Source organism: Oncorhynchus clarkii, chromosome 12 (genome assembly GCF_045791955.1).
Source record: "Oncorhynchus clarkii lewisi isolate Uvic-CL-2024 chromosome 12, UVic_Ocla_1.0, whole genome shotgun sequence".
In the NCBI taxonomy this organism is placed as follows: domain Eukaryota; kingdom Metazoa; phylum Chordata; class Actinopteri; order Salmoniformes; family Salmonidae; genus Oncorhynchus; species Oncorhynchus clarkii.
This window is the reverse complement of record NC_092158.1, coordinates 57,857,884-57,876,583: the sequence shown is the minus strand read 5'-3', so window position 1 is coordinate 57,876,583 and position 18,700 is coordinate 57,857,884. Positions and strand designations below refer to the sequence as shown.

The 18,700-nt window shown below is 43.5% G+C and overlaps 1 protein-coding gene across 3 annotated transcripts in view; it reads right to left on the bottom strand.

Moving 5' to 3' along the window:
* The window catches only part of LOC139422096 (calcium/calmodulin-dependent protein kinase kinase 1-like), a 128,321-nt gene that overhangs the window by 71,415 nt on the left and 38,206 nt on the right, over positions 1-18,700 (bottom strand). For 2 of the 3 annotated variants that reach the window (XM_071173247.1, XM_071173246.1), the window contains exons 2-3: positions 14,863-15,301; positions 4,754-4,801 (exon numbers count right to left, since the gene is read on the bottom strand). In XM_071173247.1, the coding sequence (XP_071029348.1) occupies positions 4,754-4,801; positions 14,863-15,201 (387 nt within the window). In that variant the 5' untranslated portion in view covers positions 15,202-15,301. Of the gene's footprint in view, positions 1-4,753; positions 4,802-11,155; positions 11,202-14,862; positions 15,302-18,700 lie in introns of those variants that run through there. The other variant, XM_071173244.1, reaches the window with a different exon arrangement.

Genomic DNA, 18,700 nt, shown 5'->3' with positions numbered 1-18,700 from the left:
ACACTATGTTTGTCTATTCTTGCGACTTAGATGAAGATCAGATCAAATGTTATGACCATTTTATGCAGAAATCCAGGTAATTCCAAAGGGTTCACATACCTTTTCTTGCCACTGTATATACACTGCTCAAAAAAATAAAGGGAACATTTAAACAACACTATGTAACTCCAAGTCAATCACACTTCTGTGAAATCAAACTGTCCACTTAGGAAGCAACACTGATTGACAATACATTTCACATGCTGTTGTGCAAATGGAATAGACAACAGGTGGAAATTATAGGCAATTAGCAAGACACCCCCAATAAAGGAGTTGTTCTGCAGGTGATAACCACAGACCACTTCTCAGTTCCTATGATTCCTGGCTGATGTTTTGGTCACTTTTGAATGCTGGCGGTGCTTTCACTCTAGTGGTAGCATGAGACGGAGTCTACAACCCACACAAGTGGCTCAGGTAGTGCAGCTCATCCAGGATGGCACATCAATGCGAGCTGTGGCAAGAAGGTTTGCTGTGTCTGTCAGTGTAGTGTCCAGAGCATGGAGGCGCTACCAGGAGACAGGGCAGTACATCAGGAGACGTGGAGGAGGCCGTAGGAGGGCAACAACCCAGCAGCAGGACCGCTACCTCCGCCTTTGTGCAAGGAGGAGCACTGCCAGAGCCCTGCAAAATGACCTCCAGTAGGCCACAAATGTGCATGTGTCTGCTCAAACAGACTCCATGAGGGTGGTATGAGGGCCCGACGTCCACAGCTGGGGGTTGTGCTTACAGCCCAACACCGTGCAGGACGTTTGGCATTTGCCAGAGAACACCAAGATTGGCAAATTCGCCACTGGCGCCCTGTGCTCTTCACAGATGAAAGCAGGTTCACACTGAGCACATGTGACAGACGTGACAGTCTGGAGACGCCGTGGAGAACGTTCTGCTGCCTGCAACATCCTCCAGCATGACCGGTTTGGCGGTGGGTCAGTCATGGTGTGGGGTGGCATTTCTTTGGGGGGCCGCAAAGCCCTCCATGTGCTCGCCAGAGGTAGCCTGACTGCCATTAGGTACCGAGATGAGATCCTCAGACCCCTTGTGAGAGCATATGCTGGTGCGGTTGGCCCTGGGTTCCTCCTAATGCAAGACAATACTAGACCTCATGTGGCTGGAGTGTGTCAGCAGTTCCTGCAAGAGGAAGGCATTGATGCTATGGACTGGCCCACCCGTTCCCCAGACATGAATCCAATTGAGTACATCATGTCTTGCTCCATCCACCAACGCCACGTTGCACCACAGACTGTCCAGGAGTTGGTGGATGCTTTAGTCCAGGTCTGGGAGGAGATCCGTCAGGAGACCATCCGCCACCTCATCAGGAGCATGCCCAGGCATTGTAGGGAGGTCATACAGGCACGTGGAGGCCACACACACTACGGAGCCTCATTTTGACTTGTTTTAAGGACATTACATCAAAGTTGGATCCGCCTGTAGTGTGGTTTTCCATTTTAATTTTGAGTGTGACTGCAAATCCAGACCTCCATGGGTTGATAAATTTGATTTCCATTGATAATTTTTGTGTGATTTTGTTGTCAGCACATTCAACTATGTAAAGAAAAAAGTATTTAATAATAATATTTCATTCATTCAGATCTAGGATGTGTTATTTTAGTGTTCCCTTTATTTTTTTGAGCAGTGTATATTATTTCCTCCCCCCTTTTTTCTCCCCAATTTAAAAAAAATCTTGTCTCATCGCTGCAACGGGCTCGGGAGAGGTGAAGGAGGAGTCATGCGTCCTCCGAAACATGACCCGCCTAACCGAGCTCCTTATCCCAGAAGTCAGCCTCATCAATGTGTCGGAGGAAACACCGCTCAGGCTACAGGCACCCAGCCCATAGGACTATGGGACTCCCGGGCCTCGACTCCTTGGGGACTATGGGACTCCCGCCATTCTATGGGACTCCCGGGCCCCGGCCAGTTGTGGCACAACCCGGGAATGAACCCGGGTCTGTAGTAACGCCTCTAACACTGCGATGCAGTGCTTTAGACGGTTACACCACTCGGGAGGCCCCAGTTTCACCTTTTATATCATAATACTGTATTCTGTAGTAAAGCAGGATGAGGTGATTCATGGGCAAGCTATACTGTATGATTCAGGTTCTGATCAAAGCAACATGACTCATTCAGAGCCTTTCATAATATGGGAGAGACAGTACAGATAGCCTGGGTTATCATCCTAAAGAGAAACTACCATTGGATCAGGTCTACTGTGATAAAAATCCACCACCACCATATTTTACAATAGATGTGTGGTTCTTTTCTGCATATGATTCCGCTTTTCAAGGCCAAACCTACCACTGGTGTGCGTGGCCAAAGATCTCTATTTTCATGTCATCTGACCTGAAAATAGAACTCTTTGGCCACGCACACCATTGGTGGGATTGGTGTGGAAAAGAGGAATCATAAAGTACCAGAAAAATGTTGCCCAAAACCTGGTTGCCTCTGCCAGGAGGCTGCAACTTGGAACTTGTTAATTCAAACAAAATGAACATTTTGCAATGGCCATCTCAGTCTCCGGACACATTGAAAATCTGTGGTTTGAATTGACATGGGCAGTCAATAGGCACAGACAAAGGATATCAAGGATCTAGAAATATTCTATATGGAGGAATGGTCTAAGATCCCTCCCAATGTGTTCTCCAATCTCATAAAACATTTTAGAAAAAGACTCAGTGCCATTATCCTCACAAGGCGAGGAATTGAAAGGTATTGAAAACAGGAGTGGCAATAATTTTGACACCTATCTTTTTGAGAAAAAAATGATTACTTGTTAAACAAAATATATTTCTCAAAGAAATTGAACTAGTATAAAATATAATGTTCCAAAAATGGTTTACACACAATAAAGCTTATTATGTATTTTATAGTCTTTTTTGCTCATCTTTATCAAGGGTGCCAATCATTTAGTACCTGATTGAATATGCACTGCATTCTGAAAATATTGATTAATACCCCATAATGACAAAGTGAAAACAGGTTTAGACATTTTTGCAAATTTATATATATATAAAAAACAGAAATACCTTACTTCCATCAATATTCAGACCCTTTGCTATGAGACTCGAAATTGAGCTCAGTTGCATCCTGTTTCCATTGATCATACTTGAGATTGGAGTCCACCTGTGTTAAAAATCAAATGATTGGACATGATTTGGAAAGGCACATACCTGTCTATATAAGGTCCTACAGTTGACAGTGCATGTCAGAGCAAAAACCAAGCCAATGAGGTCAAAGGAATTATCCGTAGAGCTCCGAAACAGGATTGTGTCGAGGCACAGATCTGGGGAAGGGTACCAAAAAAATTGGCAACATTGAAGGTTCCCAAGAACACAGTATCATTCTCAAATGGAAAAAGTTTGGAACCACCAAGACTCTTCCACGAGCTGGCCGCCCGGCCAAACTGAGAAATCAGGGGAGAGGGGCCTGGGTCAAGGAGGTGACCAAGAACCCGATGGTCACTCTGACAGAGCTCCAGAGTTCTTTGGGGATGGGAGAACCTTCCAGAGGACAACCATCTCTGTAGCACTCCACCAATTAGGCCTTTATGGTATTGTGGCCAGACGGAAACCACTCCTTAGTAAAAGGCACATGACAGCCACTTGGAATTTGCCAAAAGGAAACTAAAGGACTCTCAGACCATGAGAAACAAGATTCTCTGGTCTGATGAAACCAATATTGGATCAAGGGAAAGATGAACGGAGCAAAGTACAGAGAGATCCTTGATGAAAGCCTGCTCCAGAGTGCTCAGGACCTCAGACCGGGGCGAAGGTTCACCTTCCAGCAGGACAACAACCCTAAGCACACATCCAGGACAACGCAGGCATGACTTCGGGACAAGTCTCTGAATGTCCTTGAGTGGCCCAGCCAGAGTCCGGACTTGAACCCGATCTAACATCTCTGGAGAGACCTGAAAATAGCTGTGCAGCGACACTTCCCATCCAATCTGACAAAGCTTGAGAGGAACTGCAGAGAAGAATGGGAAAAACTCCCCAAAACACAGGTGTGCTAAGCATTTAGCATCATACCCCAAAAAACTTGAGGCTGTAATCACTGCTAAAAGTGCTTCAACAAAGTTCTGAGTAAAGGGTCTGAATACTTATGCAAATGTTGGATCTCAGTTGTTTAAAAAAAAATACATATGCAAACATTTCTAAAAACCAGTTTTTGCTTTGTCAGTATGGGGTATTGTGTGTAGATTGATGAGGGGGGGAAAAGATTTAATCAATTTTAGAATAAGCCTGTAACGTAACAAAATGTGGAAAAAAGTCAAGGGGTCTGAATACTTTCCGAATGCACTGTAGATTGAACAGCTACTACTGTAAATCTAAAATATGGGCCTCTTGTATTGATGGCCAGGCCCTCTAAAGGTTAATGTACATTACAATCTATTGATCCTCTCTGATAGTTACATAAGTCTATCCGGACTGAAAAGGCAGACACAGGCACAGAAAGAGGCAGACAAACAGACAGAACCAGGCCAGGGATACCACCAACAGTGTTGATAGAAGGTGGGCTATTCTGCTTAGGGATAATATTGATTAGAATAGTTTATTCATTAATGAATTTGTATTTAGTGCCAATGATAGCAGACAGCACAATCAGTGTGAGACATTTCGATTCAACAGGGACACAATTGTAAAAGAACATGATGTACAAATATCAGAAAGGTGATTGATTGAAGACAGGGTATTCTGCATTTCTGAATTAGTTCAAGGCTCACCTTTCCGATCTCACTCTTCAGCTTGTACTGGTTCAGCTGGATACAGTTCTGCAGGAGGAAGAAAACAAAGGGATGACATTAAACGAGAATATATGAAAGAAGAGAGAGGATGATTCATCCATCTACCATATCCACCTGAGTAGAGAAATAGAACATTGGATGACTCAAATACAGCGTTGGATTCATGAACAATATGTTCTCCACTGACTAGCTCATTTTAGAGATGTTATTAGTGATGCCTACGGCCACTGAATTCAGTTTACAGTCATACATCCATTACAGTGCTGTATAAACTGCTTGGAGCTCCATAGCAACCACTGATAATGCATGTAGTCAACAAGGGACAAGGCAGAGAGAGGAGCAAAGAGGAGTTAAACTGGTCAGAGAGAGATAGAAAGAAGAGGAGAGAGAGAAAAACATAATAATAATAAAATATATATATTTATACACAGTGGGACAAAAAAGTATTTAGTCAGCCACCAATTGTGCAAGTTCTCCCACTTAAAAAGATGAGGTCTGTAATTTTCATCATAGGTACACTTCAACTATGACAGACAAAATGAGAAGGAAAAAAAAAATCTGAAAATCACATTGTAGGATTTTTAATGAATTTATTTGCAAATTATGGTGGAAAATAAGTATTTGGTCAATAACTAAAGTTTTTCTCAATACTTTGTTATATACCCTTTGTTGGCAATGACAGAGGTCAAACGTTTTCTGTAAGTCTTCACAAGGTTTTCACACACTGTTGCTGGTATTTTGGCCCATTCCTCCATGCAGATCTCCTCTAGAGCAGTGATATTTTGGGGCTGTTGCTGGGCAACACGGACTTTCAACTCCCTCCAAATATTTTCTATGGGGTTGAGATCTGGAGACTGGCTAGGCCACTCCAGGACCTTGAAATGCTTCTTACGAAGCCACTCCTTCGTTGCCAGGGCGGTGTGTTTGGGATCATTGTCAGGCTGAAAGACCGAGCCACATTTCATCTTCAATGCCCTTGCTGATGGAAGGAGGTTTTCACTCAAAATCTCACGATACATGGCCCCATTCATTCTTTCCTTTACACGGATAAGTCGTCCTGGTCCCTTTGCAGAAAAACAGCCTCAAAGCATGATGTTTCCACCCCCATGCTTCACAGTAGGTATGGTGTTCTTTGGATGCAACTCAGCATTCTTTGTCCTCCAAACACGACGAGTTATAAAAGTTATATTTTGATTTCATCTGACCATATGACATTCTCCCAATTCCCAGACATTCTCCCAACTTCAGACGGGCCTGGACATGTACTGGTTTAAGCATGGGGACACGTCTGGCACTGCAGGATTTGAGTCCCTGGCGGCGTAGTGTGTTACTGATGGTAGGCTTTGTTACTTTGGTCCCAGCTCTCTGCAGGTCATTCACTAGGTCCCCACGTGTGGTTCTGGGATTTTTGCTCACCATTCTTGTGATCATTTTGACCCCACGGGGTGAGATCTTGCGTGGAGCCCCAGATTGAGGGAGATTATCAGTGGTCTTGTATGTCTTCAATTTCCTAATAATTGCTCCCACAGTTGATTTCTTCAAACCAAGCTGCTTACCTATTGCAGATTCAGTCTTCCCAGCCTGGTACAGGTCTACAATTTTGTTTCTGGTGTCCTTTGACAGCTCTTTGGTCTTGGCCATAGTGGAGTTTGGAGTGTGACTGTTTGAGGTTGTGGACAGGTGTCTTTTATACTGATAACAAGTTCAAACAGGTGCCATTAATAAAGGTAACGAGTGGAGGACAGAGGAGCCTCTTAAAGAAGAAGTTACAAGTCTGTGAGAGCCAGAAATCTTGCTTGTTTGTAGGTGACCAAATACTTATTTTCCACCATAATTTGCAAATAAATTCATAAAAAATCCTACAATGTGATTTTCTGGATTTTTTTCCCTAATTTTGTCTGTCATAGTTGAAGTGTACCTATGATGAAAATTACAGGCCTCTCATCTTTTTAAGTGGGAGAACTTGCACAAATGGTGGCTGACTAAATACTTTTTTGCCCCACTGTATATAGAGAGAGGACAGATGGACAGACAGAAAATAGTGAAAGAAAGGAAGGGAGAGGGAAGCTCGACCGCTCTTTCGGGGTCGGTTCGATCAAGAGAAAGAGAATTTAAACCTTACATCAGGCTAAGCCTACACGAAACACAGACCTTATTTTAAGTGTTTCTAAAATCGCCCTGTTGGACCGCTAGGTTTTATGGTATTATGACACCTCCAGTGTGGGGTTCTATAGGGTCAAGACCCAACAGCACATCAACAACATAAGAGGAAAGAGCACATGAGTGAAATATATATATATATATATATATATACACATGAGAGAGAGAGACACACACATGAGAGAGAGAGAGAGAGATGGACAGACCAAGGAAAATTAAAATAAAGAGGGAGAGAAGTAAGGAAAAATAATGAGAAAGGTGGTGATTCAAACTGGGTGCTGTTGCTAGTCTGCTCTGTCGGGTTGATCGATAGAGATAGAGACAAAGAGTGAAAGGGAAAGAGCGAGAACATTGAGTGGAGTTCCCTCATTACGGTGAGACAGCTGTGGTTTAGGCTTAGACATCCCAGATCCTGGGCCCCTGAAACTGGGGCACTGCACTGGAGCCGTGAGCATGTTTGCAGTCTGAATGGGGCTGAAACTAAGCCCTGGATACAGTCAATCAAATAATCAAACTTATTTTATAAAGCCCGTTTTACATTAGCAGTTGTCAAAGTGCTTAAACAGATACCCAGCCTAAACCCCAAAAGAGAGCAAGCAATGCAGAGGCAGAAGAGCACAGTGGCTAGGAAAAACTCCCTAGAAGGCAGGATCCTAGGAAGAAACCTAGAGAGGAACCAACTACTGTACGCTGCAGGCCACAGACACACAGGGGGGGGGGAGTGATCTACCGTGTAACGGGTGAGGTAGTGTAGTACAGCACAGAACGTGGGGTGGTGTAGTACAGCACAGAGGGTGAGGGAGTGTAGTACAGCACAGAGGGTGAGGGAGTGTAGTACAGCACAGAGGGTGAGGGAGTGCCAGAGAGGGTCAAGCGTAGTACTACAAGAGGTATGAAGACACAAACACACAGTGAGACTCAGAGTGTAAGGTATGCTACTGTATGTGGAGTGAGATGCAGGAAGTGAAAGTGAGTGAGCAAGAGAGGGACAGAGAGAGCGAGAGAGAAAGAGAAACCGGACACTGTTGTTAGCCCATTGTGCCAGGTCCAGCTGGCGCATGCTCAGTGACATCTCCACTGCAGTATATACTGTATCTGAGGAGCTGATGGATAAAGAGCTGGGCCATGTTGAAGGACCCCACACACACACACACACACACACACACACACAGTGTTTTTGCATGTTTTTATTTTTGTTTAACCTTTGTTTAACGAGGCAAGTCAGTTAAGAACAAATTCTTATTTTACAATGACGGCCATGTTCATTGATTGTCTGATTAATGTTATGCTACACAAAGATAAAGTTTTTTTTTTTAAACTAAACTAATCTGTTAGTAGTTGGACTTATTGCACCCATTACTGAGATTGTTGTTCCATTTTGAGGTAGTCTCAGTATTCAATCTTCCCTACCCTGGCAGTCAGTCTGAATGCAGGTTGCAGGTGATAAAAAATGTCACTTGTTGGATATCCTAACACTGGCTGGATTCCAATAGGAATTACACATCACTTTGCAAGCCAACATAATGTGACTTGCAGGCCAGATGTGGCATATAAACCAGGGGTTTCCTAACACCACTGTGTAATGGTATAACTAGGCCCTCAACTAAAGGCCTTATGATATATACTTAGTTTATTAGGTAAACCACCTCATTCACTAAAATTGTTAACTCAAACAGACAGTGAGTCACGTGGCCGTGGCTTGCTATATAAAGCAGGCAGACAGGCATCGAGGCATTCAGTTAGTGTTCGATTGAATGTTAGAATGGGCAAAACGACTGACCTAAGTGACATTGAGCGTTGTATGTTCATCGGTGCCAGGCGTGCCAGTTCCAGTCAGTGGTGGAAAAAGTACCCAAATGTCATACTTGAATAAAAGTAAAGATACATTCATAGAAAATTACTCAAGTAAAAGTGAAAGTCACCCATATAAAATACTACTTGAATAAAAGTCTAAACGTATTTGGTTTTAAATATACTTAAGTATCAAAAGCAAATGTAATTGCTAATATATACTTAAGTATTAAAAGTAAAAGTATAAATCATTTCAAATTCCTTGTATTTAGCAAACCAGACGGCACAATTTTCTAGTTTTTTTTTATTTACGATAGCCAGGGGCACACTCCAACACTCAGACAATTTACAAACTAAGCATGTGTTCAGTGAGTCCGCCAGATAAGACACAATAGGGATGACCAGGGATGTTCTCTTGATAAGTGCATGAATTTGAGCATTTTCCTGTCCTGCTAGCCATTCAAAATGTAACGAGTACTACTGGCTGTCAGGGAAAATGTATGGAGTAAAAAGTGCATTATTTTCTTTAGGAATGTAGTGAAGTAAAAGTAAAAGTTGTAAAAACTATAAATAGTAAAGTAAAGCACAGTATCTCAAAAATGTCTGGCCTCCTGGGCTTTTCACGCACAACAGTGTCTAGGGTTTACCGAGAATGGTACAACAAACAAAAAACATCCAGTCGGCGAAAACAGCTTGTTAATGAGGTCGAAGGCCACAAACAGGCAAATAACGGCACAGCACAACTGTGGTGTGCAGAACGCCATCTCGGGAACGCACAACTTGTAAGTCCTTGTCACGGATGGGCTACTGCATCAGATGACCCAGAAAGCCATTCCTCCCTCCCTCCTATTACTCCACCCATCCCTCCACTCCCTTCTACCCTCTCGGGGGGTGAGAGTTGCTGAGCTGTCATTTCCTTCTATGCATCTCTCCATTGACACGTCTCTTCCTCCTCTCCTTGTCCATTGATTTCTCATTTCTCCTCATGTCTTACAGGGAGGATGGATATCATGTTCCTCATTTAGTAACTGGTCGAAACAAGTGCGCTATGTAGGGAATAGGGTGTCATTTGGGACGCACACTTAGACAGTCATGAATACTGTAGCTCTCTGAGAGAATCTCCAACCAAACAAGCATCCTGTGTAGCCTGCTGCTGCATCGCTAGTATGGCAACAAAATCATCTCTTTCTACTCCTTAGTTTACTTAGCATGGAGGTGGAGAAGAGTATAAACTACACCTCCATTTTAGTTTTGTCCCTCAACTCGAAGTGGCCCTGTAGGAGAAAGTGATCAATAGTTTCTTTCAACCCCTCAGTGAGCGCAGAGACACACACACACACACACCGGAGTGTACTGCGGGAGGATGGTGGCCTGCTGAGCTAGACATTAGTCGACCCTGACTAAATATCGGGTGATGAGTCAATAATTAGAGAAGGGAGATTTATTGGTGCCACAACGCTGCTCATGCTTTTTTTCTGAAAAGTGGGAAGGAGATGCTGTCATTGTGGTTGGGAAGTGAGGAGAGAGTGTGGGGGGAGAGAGACAAGATGAGAGATATGAGAGAGAGAGAGAAAAGGGAGAGATTCTACAGGAACATAAAAAATATGAGACAAAGGATGTGGGATGCTATTGTGGATGTGGTTGTAATCATGTTTCTGTGTGCTGTGTTTTGTCGAATACTGTTAAAGTATCTCTGTATTGTTGGTTTCGGGTGTTTCTCTACAGATTACTGTTTTTAATCCTCGGTTTAACAACAAGAGACTGAAATTAAAGCCACATAAATAAAGCTCATGGTGGAGAGGGGGGGAGAGTAGCAGGGAGAAAAATAGAGCAAGAAGGTACGGAAGGAGAAAGAAAGAGAGGCGAAGCATAGTGACCGAGAGAGAAAGAGACAGACAGAAACAGTGACAAACATTGAAAAATACTCCACAGTTTAATAATTTAGTTAAAACATGTTCTCTCCATGCCATTTTACTGTCGGTCAGGGGTAGGAACTTGATTCAGCCGCGGGCCGATTGTTGTCGGAGAGGACGGTCAAGGGGGCAGGACATAATTATAATAATTTCTACACTGCAAATTGACCACAACTATGACCCCCCTCAAAAAATATATATATATAATTTCATACCTTGATTACATTGAGACACGATCACATTCACTGAGTGTACTAAACATTAGGAACACCTGCTCTTTCCATGACAGACTGACCAGGTGAATCTAGGTTGAAAGCTATGATCCCTTATTGATGTCACTTGTTAAATCCACTTCAATCAGTGTAGATGAAGGGGAGGACACAGGTTAAAGAAGGATTTTTAAGTCTTGAGACAATTGAGACATGGATTGTGTATGTATGCCATTCAGAGGGTCAATGGGCAAGACACAAGACTTAAGTCTCTTTGAATGGGGTACGGCAGTAGGTGCCAGGCCTACCGGTTTGAGTGTGTCAAGTACTGCAACGCTGCTGGATTTTTCATTCTCAACCGTTTCCAGTGTGTATCAAGAATGGTCCACCACCCGAAGGACATCCAGCCAACTTGACACAACTTTGGAAAGCATTGGAGTCAACATGGGCCAGCATCCCTGTAGAACTCTTTCAACACCTTGTAGAGTCCATGCCCTGACGAATTGAGGCTGTTCTGAGGGCAAAAGACAGGGGGTGCAACTCAATATTAGGAACTCAATATCCTAATGTTTTGCACACTCAGTCTCAGTGTGTCTCTTCTTTTATTCGTGGAAATAATTGGTGAACACATTTGTATTATATTTACCCCTTTTTCTCCACAATGTCGTGGTTTCCATTTGGTAGTTACAATCTTGTCCCATTGCTGCATCTCCCGTACCAACTCAGGAGAGGCGAAGGTCGAGAGCCATGTGTCCTCCAAAACACGAACCCTCCAAGCCACACTACTTCTTGACATGCTGCTCGCTTAACCCCAAAGCCAGCTGAACCAATGTGTCGGCGGAAACACCGTACAGCTGGCGAACAAAGTCAGCGTGCATGCGCCTGGCCCAACACAAAGAGTCACTAGAGCGCGATGGGACAAGGACATCCCAGCCTGCCAAATGCTCCCCCAACCCAGACGATGCTGGGCCAATTGTGCACCATCTCTTGGGTCTCCCGGTTGTGGTTGGCTGCGACACAGCCCGGGATCGAACCCGGGTCTGTAGCAGTGGAGGCTCCTCAGTGAAATTTCATAAAAATAAAAACAGTGAAACATTAAAAAAGTTATCCTTTTTAGATAAAACTAAATATATTCATGTCCCCCCAAAAAATTTAATAAAATACACTGTTTTGCAACGAAGGTCTACAGTAGCCTCAACAGCACTGTCTAGGGTAGCACCATTGTGTAGCCGGAGGACAGCTAACTTCAGTCTTCCTCTGGCTGCATTGACTTCAATAAAAAAATCTAGGAGGTTCGTAGGCCTCACTCCCTTTCATAGACGTACATGGTAACTATCACCACTTCCGGAGGACGTCCTCCAAACAATCAAAGCTTTGCAGTATGAACCGAAATGTTATCCATCCAAAAATATAATTAGGATCAGAGAATGAACCTAGTGTGTTGTGTTGGAGTATTGCCACAGAGCATTATGGGGGTTCTATGTGTTGCTTTGTGTCATTGCTGGATAGAGATTAAGATTGAAGAGTGATAGTTGAGCATTTGTTTTAATTATTCAACTCAAATGTGTTTTTTGTAATTACAGGAGACAGAGGAGGTTTGCACACTCAGTGTATGTCTCTTCTCAATTATAAATTGTTTTTCTTGGTTTTAGAACTTTATTTTTGTCACACCCTGATCTGTTTCACCTGTCCTTGTGCTCGTCTCCACCCTCCTCCAGGTGTTGCCCATCTTCCCAATTATTCCCTGTGTATTTATACCTGTGTTCTCTGTTTGTTTCCAGTTCGTCTTGTTTGTTCAAGCTTACCAGCGTGTTTCCTGTCTGCTCCTAACTTTTCCCAGCCTCTCTTTTCTCGTCCTCCTGGATTTTGACTGTACCTTTGCTCCACCTCTGGATTACTGTCCCTGGCCTTGCCTGCACTCCTTTTGACCAGAGACCTATGGGGAATAGGGTGCCATTTGGGACGCAACCTAAGCCCGGATTCTGCTAACCTTTGTGCATCCCATATGACACCCTATTCCCCATAGGTCTCTGGTCAAAAGGAGTGCACTTTTAGGGAATATGGTGCCATTTGGGACGCATACAGGTTGTTCACGCTGTGCATTCTGTGGAGGTATGCAGAGGTTAGCATCATCCAGGCTGTAGCGGTGCTGATTGACAAGGAACCAGGAAATGCTTCTGACCTCACTCACAATGGATAACCTACGGCAGGGGTGTGGGTCCCGGTCAAAAGTAGGGCACTAGGGAATAAGGTGCCATTTGAGACAAACAGACAGCCAGAGCCAGAAAGAACCCTTAAACTGCTCATTCCCACATTTGTATTTCTGAACATTCTCCATGTGTCAGTCATAGCAAAGTAGGATAAACTCATCTCCCTACCTGACAGTTCTACTACCTGAACTGAAAAAAAGAGAGGAAAAAACAACCTTTCATTAAAAAGAGTGTCTTTCAGAGAAGAGCTGGTGGATTACACTCAAATTGTACAACTGATGTACAACACATTTGGCATAATGGTTGTAGAGTTTTTCTGAACAAAAATAAGTACACAAGGGTTGTGCAGACAAAATCTCTATCGCAAACATATAAGATGTTTCATAACGATTGTGACAAATTAATTTTGTGAAACCTAATTGTGTACAGGTCCATAAATGTAAGAAATAGTCTATATACTACACTGGCTATTCCCCTCTCATTCCATGTCCAGACAACCAACTCCTGAGCCTCTCTATACATAAAAAACCATGTCACTTTGAGTGTTTATCAGGGGGCTGGTATAAAGGAGGATGTGTCCCACAAAAGGTAAAGCGGTATTGACTAACATGATCCCTTCTCCTGCTCTCTGTCCGCCCATAGGATGTCATTATGACACACACACACACACACACACACACGTACTGTAAGTGAGTGAATCAGGTACCTGCTGAGCTCACCGATGTGAACAATCAACCACATGTTCTTCATGTAATTACCCTAATTCTAATACAACACTCAATAATGATGTGAAGACTGATGTACTCTGACACTAATTCTCCAAAGATACATTTTTATGGGAAGAAAATGACAAAGTCTCAATTGAATGCATGACTGGAGATTTGTATATATTTTACCGGTAATACACAATTCCCAACAGTATTGCAATTGGATCCACTTGGGTATTAACTATTAGGTACATGATTTGGATTCCAGTTCTTGAGGAGTGTATAATCGAAGATTAACTGAGGTAGTGAAGAGTAAGTGAAGTATATCTTCATCCCAAATGCCACCATATTCCCTATTAAGTGGACTACTTCTGACCAGGGCTCTAGGAAATAGGGTGCCATTTAGTACGCACTCTTGGAGACTATTTCCGAGTGCTCTCTCAGATGAGACCAGATGGTAATTCAGCTAGAGGCAGAATATTCAAGATGTAGATTACAGATTTCATGTCCCCGAGCATAGCACTGATTCATTCAGAGCACACATGTAGGCTACACGCACTGAACACACACACAGACACACACACACACATGCTGTTAAGACTTAAGCTCTAAGAGAGAGAAATCTCCTGACCCCTCTGTCTGACTGACCGCTTAGTGGCACATCACACGCAGGACATTCACTTTCCATCTAATACAGAAACAGAGGTCTACTTTGCATTAAAAAGCACGAGTCACAATTGCACGATGGACCGTACAATCCTACTCATTCAATGTCTGAGAACCCTGGTCACAACACGCACAGCTAAAACACTCACGCCAACCTTGACTGCAACAAGGAGAAAATATGATTTTTTTTTCACTAGTTTCCACATTTTGGATTTTATTCTATTCATCCTTTATTTAAACCCAGATGAACGTGAACCTCTTGATATTCTGCCAGATGCTCTACCACTTAACTATGCCTCCAAACCCATTATAAACCTAACAGTTAGCCCTCTTAATTCAACTCAATTTGTTCCAGAGGAGCAATAATAATGATTATTGCATTGAATTGAATTTCTCTCTCTCTCCCTGTGTCGGTGCAGTCAGTTCTCTCACCTCGGCGTCTGAGATGGAGACGCGTTTGGACTCCACGGTGGGTCTGCGTACCACACGGGGGGAGACGTGAGCCCCCCCTGACCTCCCAGATGGGTACGTGCCCCGCTCCTGTAGCGACAGCTTCCTCCCTGAGAGGTGTGGCCGCTGAGCAGGGCCTTTCTTAGCTCCTCCTTGCTGAGCCCCAATCCTCACGCCATTGGCCGGTGAGCCGCCCGTCTCGGTGGTCGTCACAGTCACGGTGGCCATCATGGCTGTGAGGTCACTGCGGTCAGGGGTCATTGGGTCAGGGTCAGGGCTGAGGTCGTCCCTTCTGCAGCCCGGGTCGGTACTCATCGCCATCACTGGATGGAGGGATGGGGGAGCGCAGGACGAAGAGGAGGTGAGAGCCCACCAGCATCAACGTGGTGTGGGTCTGGGCCAGCCTGGGGGAGCACTGGATCTGCAGGGAACCGAGAGAGGCGAGAGGGATGAGTTCATATAGAGAAAATTATTTTAATTTAGATTTCCATTTCACATTTCTTTACCCAGGAAGTCCCATTGAGGTCAGGGGACCTCTTTTACAAGGACGCGCTGGCCAAGATGGCAGCTCAATAAAAAGCCATAGATCAAACACACTACATGGTATGGATATCATATGATATGAATGATATGGACACTGGTATTGCATTATGTTCCATGATTAACAGGTAAGTGATAACAACCAGAACAATGTAATCTACCCAAGAACATGTATCACAATACACTGCGTAGTTTGATTGAGTCAAGTTCACACATCTAAAAAGGTCACACTGTCATGTATAGGCAGTTTATGACATTGTGCTCTGAGGACAGCCAAGGTAAATAACTACAAGTAGGACAGTGTTCTTCTATCTCTCCCTCTCTCTCTGTGTGAGAAGCTGATTGTTCCAGCAGGGCCGGCCAGCAGATTAAGTCGTCCAAGCGTGTGTGTGTGCGTGTGCCGTGTGTGTAGTTGTCTAGGCATGCCGTGTGTGTAGTTGTCTAATTGAAATAAATTACCCTGTGATGAAAGTCAATCTAGGCCCACAGTTAATTATGATCCATTCCTCTGGACATGCTCCTACTGTGAGTGTGTGTGGGTTAACACAGCTCTCATCAACAACATCCACTTTCTCATGCAATTACTCTGAGTGGGTGTGTATATGTGTGTGTGTGTGCTTGAACCTGTGTGACAATCACAGCAGATCTTTGTTCATTGTGAGCCCTTTAATCACAAAATGTAAATCAGGGAAGTAGATAGTCATAGTGAGCTGGTATCAAAGCAAGGCTGTGCAGCCAGTTGGTTGATGTGTTGTTGTCTCTGCAGATGAGAGAGCACAGATATGCAAAGTGGACCAGATCTACTCCATCCAGTTATCCATCCAAAGGCCAGGGAGGGAAGAAGAACTGACAAGAAATCTCTCACATTACAATCCTTCCATCTCAAAGAGCCCTTCCACATCTATCTTAGTCAGGGAGTGTCAGACAGACACACACACACACACACACACACACACACACACACACACACACACACACACACACACACACACACACACACACACACACACACACACACACACACACACACACACACACACACACACATAGTGAAAAGCTGCTCTGGGAAGGTGATTAATGCTTTTACCTCCAAGAGCTCAATGTGTCCACCTCTTTAGGGTCAATAATTCAGAGAAAGGGGCTTGATTGGATATAAAATGGTGAATCTATTTACAATAACCTTTGTGAGGAGTTTCAGTTGTCTGAATATCAATATTATTTTAGAGGTTACATTTAGAGTTGTGAAATGGGACATCGTCATCTTCTGCTATTCCTGAGATTTCTCAGGACACGAAAACCTATCCGCTTAGTTGGACTCAGAGTGCCTTATATTCTAAAATAACTGAGTGCTCCAGTTTTAACTTGGGTCAAATGATTTCATGACGCATTTTATTTTTCACCAGGGCAGTCTTGGCTCCATGTCAATTGGAGTCTTTTCACAGAAACATACATGTTTGATTTTATCAAGTATCACTGCCTCTCTCTCACTCACAACAAGCACGGCAGGACACACACATATCAGGGGGGGGGGGGAATAAATATGGCGTTCTCTTCGGAATAAATATTGCGTTCACCAAGGGGAAGGCCATTTGTTTCCATCCCTTGAGGGATAACAGTCAGGGCTTATTGAAATGGAGAACTCTGTGCTTCAGCAGACAAAGTGTCCAATTAAGTGTGTGTGTGTGTACACACGTGTGAGGGTGCACGCATGGGGACCACTGTGCAAACATTATGTTAAATTGGTATACAGTGCCTTGCGAAAGTATTCGGCCCCCTTGAACTTTGCGACCTTTTGCCACATTTCAGGCTTCAAACATAAAGATATAAAACTGTATTTTTTTGTGAAGAATCAACAACAAGTGGGACACAATCATGAAGTGGAACGACATTTATTGGATATTTCAAACTTTTTTAACAAATCAAAAACTGAAAAATTGGGCGTGCAAAATTATTCAGCCCCCTTAAGTTAATACTTTGTAGCGCCACCTTTTGCTGCGATTACAGCTGTAAGTCGCTTGGGGTATGTCTCTATAAGTTTTGCACATCGAGAGACTGAAATTTTTTCCCATTCCTCCTTGCAAAACAGCTCGAGCTCAGTGAGGTTGGATGGAGAGCATTTGTGAACAGCAGTTTTCAGTTCTTTCCACAGATTCTCGATTGGATTCAGGTCTGGACTTTGACTTGGCCATTCTAACACCTGGATATGTTTATTTTTGAACCATTCCATTGTAGATTTTGCTTTATGTTTTGGATCATTGTCTTGTTGGAAGACAAATCTCCATCCCAGTCTCAGGTCTTTTGCAGACTCCATCAGGTTCTCTTCCAGAATGGTCCTGTATTTGGATCCATCCATCTTCCCATCAATTTCAGCCCTGCTGAAGAAAAGCAGGCCCAAACCATGATGCTGCCACCACCATGTTTGACAGTGGGAATGGTGTGTTCAGGGTGATGAGCTGTGTTGCTTTTACGCCAAACATAACGTTTTGCATTGTTGCCAAAAAGTTCAATTTTGGTTTCATCTGACCAGAGCACCTTCTTCCACATGTTTGGTGTGTCTCCCAGGTGGCTTGTGGCAAACTTTAAATGACACTTTTTATGGATATCTTTAAGAAATGGCTTTCTTCTTGCCACTCTTCCATAAAGGCCAGATTTGTGCAATATACGACTGATTGTTGTCCTATGGACAGAGTCTCCCACCTCAGCTGTAGATCTCTGCAGTTCATCCAGAGTGATCATGGGCCTCTTGGCTGCATCTCTGATCAGTCTTCTCCTTGTATGAGCTTAAAGTTTAGAGGGACGGCCAGGTCTTGGTAGATTTGCAGTGGTCTGATACTCCTTCCATTTCAATATTATCGCTTATACAGTGCTCCTTGGGATGTTTAAAGCTTGGGAAATCTTTTTGTATCCAAATCCGGCTTTAAACTTCTTCACAACAGTATCTCGGACCTGCCTGGTGTGTTCCTTGTTCTTCATGATGCTCTCTGCGCTTTTAACGGACCTCTGAGACTATCACAGTGCAGGTGCATTTATATGGAGACTTGATTACACACAGGTGGATTGTATTTATCATCATTAGTCATTTAGGTCAACATTGGATCATTCAGAGATCCTCACTGAACTTCTGGAGAGAGTTTGCTGCACTGAAAGTAAAGGGGCTGAATAATTTTGCACGCCCAATTTTTCAGTTTTTGATTTGTTAAAAAAGTTTGAAATATCCAATAAATGTCGTTCCACTTCATGATTGTGTCCCACTTGTTGTTGATTCATCACAAAAAAATAC